Below are 11013 nucleotides of genomic sequence, written 5' to 3'. Positions count from 1 at the left end.
TATATATATGTACAGGGTGGTTCGTGATTTGCGAACCACGCTTATATCTCAGAAACGGCTGGGAATTAAGGAATGAAATAAAAGGCATCGTGTAGATGAAATTTTGATGATTAAAATGGCTTTTTTTAAATTTGCAATTTTTTTTGCAAAATGGCCCATTTTTTGCCAAATATAGGTCACTCTTATGGGAACCCCTATTTTTTATTTAATTTTTGGAATCAGCATAAAATTTTAATTGAAAAATTTTTCACTCGAAAAAATTTGCTCTACAAAAATTTGCACAAATCGCGATTTTGTGTGCGTCAGTGACCCCAGATTTGATGAACAACGCAGTTGGTCCTGAGTTAGAGCGAACAATGCGTTACTGTGTACAAAGAAATGGATCTCATTTTGAACAGCTTTTATAAATTTGTTTGTTGTTGTTGATTGTTGTTGAAATAGTTAAGTGAATAATACAAAAACTAAAGAAATAATTAAGAAATTGTTTTTCTTTCTCACAGTGTACAGAATTTTTGTAGAGCAAATTTTTTCGAGTGAATACATTTTTTCAATTAAAATTTTATGCTGATTCCAAAAATTAAATAAAAAATGGGGGTTCCCATAAAAGTGACCTATATTTGGCAAAAATGGGCCGCTTTGCAAAAAAATTGCAAATTTAAAAAATGCCATTTTAATCATCAAAATTTCATCTACATGATGCCGTTTATTTCATTCCTTAATTCCCAGCCGTTTCTGAGATATAAGCGTGGTTCGCAAATCACGAACCACCCTGTATATTTTATGTACTTACCTTCTTATAATAGCCATAGACATTTTAGGTCAGCGCTCCCCTCGACCCACATTGAGATGTGCACATTAGTTTCCCCTTCCAAATTGCCCTACTTTACCTAGCCTTTGGCAAGATGGCACATGCGCAGAAGAGAAGCCACTCAATTGCAAGATGGCAACTGCACAGACCTTTGACACAAGCTGGTGTTTAAGTTTAATTCAGTGATTTCAGTGTCAGTGTGCTCTTAGTTCTTCCCTGAACAACATCGCCAAAAATTTTTGATTTTTTTTTTGTAGTTTTGTGAAAAAATTAAAATTAATATAATAAAATGGATATTTTCTTTCTCTTTTAACTCCTTGTGGTGTTAATAAATACAATCAAATTGGAATTACATATTGTCTAAGTGAATTCAACTCCTGTGCTTTTCCTTGGATATCGGTGAGTGTTACTACTACAGTGGGTTTTGCTATTTGTTCTCTCTTCCCTATCCGCCTAGACTGAGAAAGAGAAACAGCTGCGCGTAGAAATGAAAAGATTGCGAGCCGAGGGAAAGTACGCGGTAATCAGATCCGGCCGACTGATTACTTACGATACTATTCCATCCCAATATAACACGGATGCTAATAATAAAAGAGCACTTTCCGTGTAAACTGGGATAATTTTTATAAATTTGAAAATTTTCATGCATTAATTATTTTATTTAGTATATTTACTGTTATTTCTCATTATCGTTAATTTTTTTAGGCGGGCCTTCGCGGGCCGCAAAAATGAGCTCGCGGGCCGCGGGTTGAACAAGCCTGGCTTTTCCTTGGATATCGGTGAGTGTTACTACTACAGTGGGTTTTGCTATTTGTTCTCTCTTCCCTATCCGCCTAGACTGCCTAGAGCTTAAGGCTTTAGGGACAGTCACATCCCCATGCTCCACTCCATCCTTTGGCTGCGCCTGAGCATTGAGGTTCCCCCCAGGGGTACCTTTAGGACGGTCATGCCCCCTTGCTCATAAGATATGTGTCGATACTGTACCTTGTACACGGCCGTCGTTGTTTTGGTCACTCAACGAGAAGCCGAGGACGGCCCTTCCACCTAAGACAGCCCTTCTACCTAGGACGGCCCTTCCACCTAGGTTGGTCCTTTCACCTAGGTTGGCCCTTTCACCTAGGTTGGCCCTTCCACCTAGGACGGCTCTTCCACCTAGGACAGCCCTTCCACCAAGGAAAATCCAAATGTCACCTAAGCTTTCCTCCTCTCGGCTCCTTTTACAGATGGCTCTGAACTTCACCACGGTCGGGGCTTTGCACGACCAAGCACCCCCCCCATCACTCCTAGAAAAGGCGCAACCCATCATTGCTGCAGCCCTGCCAGACGGATGGAGAGAGTGGCGAGTGATACCTGAACCACCACCAGACACCCCCCCTGGACCGTGTGGGAACGGGACTGAGGTTCCTAGTCCCGATGGAGGATGTTGTGAAGATACTTCTCCCAGGGTTCAAGGCAGTGTCAGAAAAGAGGTTCAAGATCATCAAGAACGATCTCTTGAGCTGGCCCTTCACTCGGGCGCTGGTGTCAAATCCTGGCAACGTAGAAAATCTCAAGGCCCCCTTCGGTAGCCTCATTGGAATGGTCAGAGGAGGAATAATACTCAAGCAATCCGGACCTCTGGCCTCCGGCGTCTGTGGAGGATCGTCCAGATCCTGCACCTCAGATGGGGCCCTTATTCAGTTTGGAGACAGTGGAGAATGCACCCGCAGTTCCCGCCCCGTCGACATCGATGGAAAGCCAACTGGCAATCTGCCAGAAGCTCGGTCAAGAAAATTGGAGCGTAAAGTAGGGCGATTTGGAAGGGGAAATTAATGTGCACGTCTCAATGTGGGTCGAGCTCCGCTAGACCCAAAATATCAGTTTTCGGGTTCCTCCGGGGAGAAAACTGTACTATTAAAGCATAGTTTTACTATTTTGCCACCAAAACAATTAACTTACTAATTTTATTGGTAGGTAGGTAATCTTATAAAATAGTGAAATTCTTATGTAATCAGTAAGTAAGTCTTACGTATATGCCTATGTACTCATTGAATAGGTAGGTATCCAAATATTTAACTTACTGATATTGCTCTTAGGAAGTACCTACATAGGAAACAGACTTTAATCAGTGTGATCAGCTGATTTGATAAGGTGAAAATAGTGTTTTAAACCTTGAGTTCAGGTCATGGTTATATACTGCATTATGATTAGCTTGGACTTAATCAAAAGTTACCACTCCCATGCCAAACTGTAGAAACATTAACCTAACCCAACAGTCTGAGCCTATCATAACCCGGTACATATACATAACCATCACATCAGGTTCTCTCAGAAACTTATGAAAACTTCTATCTTATTAAAAAATAAAATTAGAGAACCTTTTGTAAATTGCAGTCTGAGCCTATCATAACCCGGTACATAACCAACTTCAGGTTCTCTCAGAAACTTACAAAAACTTCTATCTTCTATCTTATTTATATATACATGCCTTTTCCACAAGTTTGGCCATGCCTCGGGATGAACTAGCGGGATTCCGGAGCGAAGCGACGGAATTCAGCTAGTATACCTATATAATTGGACTGATTGCAATACTTTCATTACTAGTATAGCTCGCTATACTGTAGTAATAGAAAGTAATAAAATTAGAGTACCTTTTGTAACCATCACCATCACACCCATTGTAAAGTATCACTTAACTTTTTTCCCTAACAGGCTGGTGGGTATGCGACTGAATCAAGTTTATGACATTGATCATAAGACATACCTGCTGAGGTTTCAGCGCACAGAAGAAAAACAAGTTCTGCTCATCGAATCAGGCAACAGCCACCTACATTCTCCAATCGGCCAAAGAATTCATCTCACAACAGATCAGGGCCCACAAGACGATTTTGAGACAACGCGGGAGGGGTTCGATGGAGGTCAACTTCTTGCCTTCAAACACAGGTGGGAAAGGTTGGGGGCACCCCCGGAGTTGATATCCCTAATATCGGGATATCAACTACCTTTCTGCCAACGGCCACCTCTAAGGGATTTTGGTCATCCAATCCCCCCAGGTCTCTCGACCCCTCCCTCACCCCAAATGATGATAGCAATAAACGAACTGTTGTCCAAGAACATCATATACACAAGCCCCGAGTCAATAAGGTCTGGATTTCTTGCTCCGATGTTTCTACGCCAAAAGCCAAATGGAAGTATTCGGCCAATCTTCAATTTAAAGCCCCTGAACCAATACATCAAACTCCGCCGATTCCGCCTCATTAACCACTATCGAATCCCAGGGTTTCTGCAAGAGGACGACTTCCTAGCGACGATAGATCTGTCAGAAGCGTACTGCCACGTACCTGTAAAAGAGGGCCACCGAAGGTTTCTATCATTCCATTTCGAAGGAAAGATTTATTCGTGGAAATGCCTACCCTTCGGACTAGCTTCCGCTCCTCAAGCCTTCAGCCAGTTAACGAACTGGGTGGCGGAGCTTCTTCGAAAACAAGGGTTGCGCATACTAGTCTATCTAGACGATTTCCTGATAGCGGCTCAGTCTCCCCAGCTTCTTGTGACCCACTCTCGCATGGCCGTACACCTCCTTCAACATCTTGGGTGGCAAGTAAACAGAAAAATCTTGCTTGGATCCATGTCAAATAAGAACCTATCTCGGGCTACAGTGGGACACCCACAGTCAATGGGTTAGCCCTCCCCCCACCAAAGTCACACGCTTACGAAATTTGCTCAGCACCCTTCAGAGATCTCCTCGGTGGTCCCTACGTTCGTATTTATAAAAGCTGTTCAAAATGAGATCCATTTGTTTGTACACAGTAACGCATCCTTCGCTCTAACTCAGGACCAACTGTTTATTTTTGCATTTTGCCAACCACATTGTAAAATCTTTCTGATAAATACAATTATTTTATTATTCTATTCTATTCTATTCTATTCTAACTGGGTGGAAACAAAATAAGTATTTTTTTTTTTTTTTTTTTTTTGTCAAATTGTCTTGCTGGAGGACGTAAAACTGAGACAAAACCAGTCCTGTCAAGCCACAGACAATAACGCTGGCTCTTTTGAGGGTACCTACCTGAATGGGACTATGGTCAAGTCCGTCTCAGGAAGTAGGGTACAACGACGTAATTATGTACCTGAATATCCCTCATCCGACCCCTACGGGTTCGAATCCCACCATCGACAAAAATTTGTACTCCTTTTTCGATTGCAAATATTTCAACGGGTTACTTTCTGGTGTTGCACCTTTTGGTATCCTCTTAATGGGATAGTATATGGACTCACAGCTTTTCTCTGGAACAGACCTGAGTATGCGGACTCTTTAGAGGTGCTGCAGGTTAATTTTAGAGAAACTGGGGAGGTTGAAATATACCAGTGAGGGTACTTCTAGGTTCCATCAAGGCCGGGGGATAGCAGACCTATCAACCCCCTCATTAGACCCCTTCAGTTCGGGGGCCCCAAGCTAGCTCTCTGGCCTAGGCACCTTTTGGTATCCTCTTAATGGGATAGTATATGGACTCACAGCTTTTCTCTGGAATAAACCTGAGTGTGGGGACTCTTTAGAGGTGCTGCAGGTGAATTTTAGAGAAATTGGGGAGGTTGAAATATACCAGTGGGGGTACTTCTAGGTTACATCAAGGCCGGGGGATAGCAGACCTATCAACCCCCTCATTAGACCCCTTCAGTTCGGGGGCCCCAAGCTAGCTCTCTGGCCTAGGCACCTTTTGGTATCCTCTTAATGGGATAGTATATGGACTCACAGCTTTTCTCTGGAATAAACCTGAGTATGCGGACTCTTTAGAGGTGCTGCAGGTGAATTTTAGAGAAACTGGGGAGGTTGAAATATACCAGTGAGGGTACTTCTAGGTTCCATCAAGGCCGGGGGATAGCAGCTCGGGCAGGGGAAAAAATACTGGTCACAATAGATCTAAGTACTACAGAGGTCGCAGTGTTAATTGCATACTCTCTCGGGAGAGGAGCAACCAGTCCCATAATAGAATAGAATAAAATGGGGCACTTTGAGGTTGAACACCCTGTATAGGCTCATATACAAAATCATCATTCCAGTGCATGTCAATGAGGTTGTAAAATGCCACTTGCAACTGCTACTTGCTTCGTGTTAACTTCGTATTAACTGAAGTACCCAACTCAATAGACGCAGGCCTAAAACACCCAACACACATCAATTCCTATATAGTTCAATCGTTCCCCGAAAGAAGGGCCTATGTTATTTCGTACCAAAAATAACGTAGGCTCTTCTTCTTGGGGACGATTCAGTTAACGTAATGTTTTAATTGAGTTTTTGTAATAATCGTTTCAGAGATTGTCTTTCGACTGCTTTTGAACTCAATTATTTAATTTTGGATTCGAAAGGTATTGGTCTAAACTCCTAAAGCAAAGGGCCTTGTTTTGAATCTAGCTACCTAGATATTCAACTTCTTTCTTCGAGAGGCCCATGTTTATGAAGAAAAAAATCGGGATTTTATCCTGATTTAGGATACTAAGGTCGAGCCTCACCACCGTGGATTGTCTCAGGATTGAGTTCAATCCGAGGTTAACCTGGCAATTGAGTATAGGGAAATCCTCGTTTTATCTGAATCCCGGGTTTGTAAACCCCAGTATAAATGCTGTAGAACCTTATTTTCTGTATTGATTGTTATGTCCCATAGTCCCTATACCTTTTGAACCCCATGAATATCCTAAACGTATAACTATAACAATATTAACTATAATGAACAAAACACAACGACATTTCCAAACTTTCTTAACCCAAGTAAACCCAAGCGAGGTTAATGCTCGCCTGGAGTCACACTTTGAGATTAAATTTAATCCCATGGGATTAAGCAATCTGACTTCTTAATCTTAATCCGAAGACTTACCTAACGGATTAGGCAATCTAATTTGTTAATCTTAACCCAAAATCTAATTGGGGCTCGGATCTCAGCAGCAATTAAATCAGAGCCTTCCAATTACAGACCCAGATTTTCATAAGTTACTCGTATAATTAGGATAAACATTCCATACGCCAGCCTCGTTAGCTTAGTTGGTAGAACGTCTGCCTTGTCAGCGCTAGGCCGCGGGTTCGATTCCCGTCCGGGGCGGATTTTATCCTGATGGGATAATGTTCGTTCTCGGAAGGGCTGGCTTTCTCCTATCCTGTCTTCCTTCTCTCTTCGATTTCGGGACGATAAGACCATAGCAGTTACAGTTCCCTCTGTCAAACCTCTCAAAAAAAATTCACCTTTTTCGGACAATTTTTTCTCTTCTCTTGTACAAAAACTCAGTTTTTGTACAAGAGAAGCGTGTGCTAAAAACTTCTTTTTTCCCCAAATATATGATAACAATTTGGATAATATGAAGAAACGTCCTACAAGGCTAAGCCACAATACGAGGCTAAGAATAAATCTCTTCTCGGAAGAAGGCCTGGCCAAATGCTCTATCCCTGTTGCGCCTAAACCACGAGCTGGCCCATCAGCCCCCAAGCGGAGATACAACCACGACGGCCGGGGGACCCACCATGCAGGCCCTCCCCCGCCGAAAGTAAGAAGGCGGACTGCTCCCACTCTCCCTGACTCCCTGAGCTAGCTCTCTGGCCTTGATGACACCTCTTGGTATCCTCTCAATGGGATAGTAGATGAACTCACAGATTTTCTCGGGAATAAACCTGAGTGTGCGGACTCTTTAGAGGTGAATTTTAGAGAAACTGGGGAGGTTGAAATATACCAGCCACAAGCGTCCAATGTAGCAGTTGTTTCATCGCTACGAAATAAAAACGGCGGTGAAACACTCATCTTTTTTTTTTTAAAAAAAAAAAACAAAACAAACAAAACTTCTTAAAATTGTACAGCCAATTTTATTTCTTTGTTTGTTAATAATAGAGCTCTAAGGGTTAGGCGGTAGAGAATGGCTCCAGCGTTAACCTTGCCTAGTGGTTACATTTCACTCAAGAGTCTAATATTATTATTAATATATGATGATTTATCATTGAATATGTTCTGAATTTGTTTCATTTCCAGAATGGATAACCACCCATTTTACACTATTTAAGAGAAGAACTCTTCTCATGACCCATAGGGGACGAACGCCAGTTGGTTCCCATGACCTTTTTTCTTAAGTTGGTTGACTACCAGCTGGGTCCTGGGGTTTTGAGGGTCCAACTACCAAATAGGTCCCGGGCTTACCACCAGGTGGGTCCCATATACCTGTAATGACTGATGAGAGATGAAAGAGGGAGTAGAAGGCTTTTGTAATAAGAATTTTATCTACGTATGATTTAAATATATGGTAAGGTCGAACATCGGGTGCAAGTTTATTAAAAAATAAAATCTCGCCGCATTCACACGATGGAAAATAGGCACCAAATCAGGTTTATTTATCTGATCTATTTATTTCATTTCCAGACTATGGACCAGCTATTATTGAACATGTGCTTATGACAGCTGGGTTTCCTAACACTTGTAAACTAGGCATGGATATAAACATAGAGACTGATCTGCCCAGAATGGTAGAGGCATTCAAAATGGCGGAACTAATTCTTGATCAAGCTCTCACTGTGTCGTCAAAAGTAAGTACCTAAGCGTCAACATCGACCCTTACCTAGTCAAGAGAAAATAAACAAATCATGCTAATGAATATGAGCGTCCTCAACGGAGCTTTGGCCATAGTACCGACCCTCACAGAAAATGAAGCAATTGAGCCTTACAGGGTGTCTACCAGACTGGAAAACCGAGAATTGTCAGGGAATTTCTCAAAAAAGTGACAAAAATCGAAAAAAGTCAGGGAATTTTTCAAAGCCTAAAAAAGACAAAATTCTCAATTATAAAAGTATGCAACCATGAAGGGGCAACATATGTCTCGAAAAAATTTCGCCTGCGGCGTTATCATTTTATGTTTCTCCCAATACAAATGTATTGGGGTAATAATTATAGATTAGATTTTAAATTGTTGTATTCAAATAAATTTTGTTACAATGGTTGGTGTATACATAAATGCCTAACTGTAGCTATGTTCCAGAGCTTTTTACATCTAAAAATGCTCCCCGTGTAATAAAGAATCATAAAAAGTATGAAAAAAAAATTGATTTTTTTTTTTCGAAGTTCGAAGCAACATTGACTTTGGTTGATATTTGGATGAGTGACTGTCGTTATTTTAAGACCGGTTTTAGCGTCACCTATGTTGAGCTACGCCGAGCAAGGCCAATAAATGGATGGGTGACTTAAAAGCCAGTTTTTTTGGTTTTTTGGCTTTATGGTTTTCTGGACAAAATGCACCACCATTTTCGTATATTTGGACGAGTGACTATCCGATTTCTACTAAAATTGTTACAGTCGCGTCCTTGGACCATACCGGGATATCATACCAAATTTCATCGCTTTACGACAAACCGTTCTTTGAGATATTTTGTATACAACTTTTTACTTTTTCCCATTTAAACCTATAGTACATACGTTACGTAGTACATTAGAGATTCACATTTTTGGTAAACCTACCTGCACATATTGCTTGGAACATATAAATTTGAAATTTACCAAAGTACTTGAAACATTTAGAGAGAAAAACAACCAGCTTGTTTTATTTTTTCCCACCTTTTTCTAGAGATTCGCCTTTGAATGGCATTGTTCTAGACCTTTATTCCTCCAGAGAAAAAAAAGAGCTCTGAGTTTCAGTGCTCCTATTATGTATGTAAAAAGTATACATTGCTAGGTTCTACCTTATTTGTATGATTCAATAAGTTAACCCATATATGCTCTCCCTTCTAGAGATTCGCCTTTGATTGGCATTATTCTAGACCTTTGTTCCTCCAGAGAAAAAAAAGAGCTCTGAGTTTCAGTGCTCCTATTATGTATGTAAAAAGTATACATTGCTAGGTTCTACCTTATTTGTATGATTCAATAAGTTAACCAATATATGCTCTCCCTTCTAGAGATTTGCCTTTGATTGACATTGTTCTAGACCTTTATTCCTCCAGAGAAGAAAAGAGCTCTGAGTTTCAGTGCTATTATGTAAAAAGTATACATTGCTAAGTTCTAACAAAAAGGAATTTTCCAAATGAGCAGTGACCAGTGTTAGGTTAGGGTTAGGTTAAACGCAAAAAGTATGTGTTACAACATGTCGTTCACGCCGGTCAAAACTACATCTAGCACACTCTTAAAGTAAGTTTTTCCTCTTATACAGGGTGGTTCGTGATTTGCGAACCAGGCTTATATCTCAGAAACGGCTGGGAATAAAGGAATGAAATAAACGGCATCATGTAGATGAAATTTTGATGATTAAAATGGCTTTTTTTAAATTTGCAATTTTTTTTCCCCTACGTTCGTACCAGAGTCTTCTCGGACAGCTCAACTTCGCGGCTTTCGCAGTGCCTTTGGGACGCCTTCATCTGCGTCCTCTTCACATAGCGGCTCGCACTCTATCGAAGAGCTCACCCAGGAAAACTCAAGCAATGCCCCCCACGGCGATGGAAGCCATCGAATGGTGGATGGCACATCTAGAAGAGGGGAACTCCTACGCGATCGCAAAATGCAAGATAACTTTGTCGACAGACGCATCGGATTGGGGACTAGGGGTGCTTATCAACTCAAACATTCGCCTTCAACAGGAATGGAATCGCCACCAAGGACCTGGCACATAAAACGTCGAGAATTGCACGCTGTGTTTTGGACGATTTCGAGAAACCCGGAAATTTTCAGGGACCGCTCTGTAACTCTTCTGACAGACAGTACAGTTGTCGCAGGTCAGATAAGAAACCAGGGCGGCCTTCGCTCTCCAAGCCTGTTGGAAGAGACCTGGAATCTCCTACACCTGGTAAGCTCCCTCAATGCCCAAATAACACCAGTGTACAATCCGAGCCTTTACAACTCGATTGCGGATTCGCTATCCCGGAACAGCCTTCCCCCAGAATGGCACTTATCCAGAGCGGCGGTGGATCCAATATTTCGTCGTTGGGGGTTCGGTCGATCTCTTCGCATCAAGGAAGTCGAAAGTGGTCGAGACTTATGTGTCACTAGACCCTCGAGACAAGAATGCGCTTTTCACAGATGCGCTCTCAAGACCTTGGGCGTTCAGAATCTCATGGGTTTTTCCCCCACCTCCTTTGATACCGCTGATCTTGAACCACCTGAACGAAGCCTCAGGAATCTTCTTTGTTGTGGCACCCAGGTGGACGAAAACGTTTTAGCGGCCAGATCAGCTGAAAGCTCGAGCGATAGACGCCCCCATCAGAATACGGAATC

The 11013-nt window shown here is 41.9% G+C and overlaps 1 protein-coding gene across 1 annotated transcript; it reads left to right on the top strand.

Annotated features, from left to right (window-relative positions):
• Nucleotides 1–773: 773 nt before the first annotated feature.
• On the top strand, nucleotides 774–2582 carry LOC113471870. The gene is made up of 2 exons (XM_026831328.1): nucleotides 774–1207; nucleotides 2032–2582. Exon 2 carries the CDS (start codon nucleotides 2032–2034, stop codon nucleotides 2374–2376), a length of 345 nt encoding a protein of 114 aa, XP_026687129.1. The 5' UTR covers nucleotides 774–1207; the 3' UTR covers nucleotides 2377–2582.
• Nucleotides 2583–11013: the final 8431 nt, after the last annotated feature.

The sequence above is a fragment of the Diaphorina citri genome, unplaced genomic scaffold (genome assembly GCF_000475195.1).
Source record: "Diaphorina citri unplaced genomic scaffold, Diaci psyllid genome assembly version 1.1 scaffold3174, whole genome shotgun sequence".
NCBI lineage: Eukaryota > Metazoa > Arthropoda > Insecta > Hemiptera > Psyllidae > Diaphorina > Diaphorina citri.
Note: the sequence above shows the minus strand (reverse complement) of the source record. Positions and strands in the feature narration are given on the sequence as shown.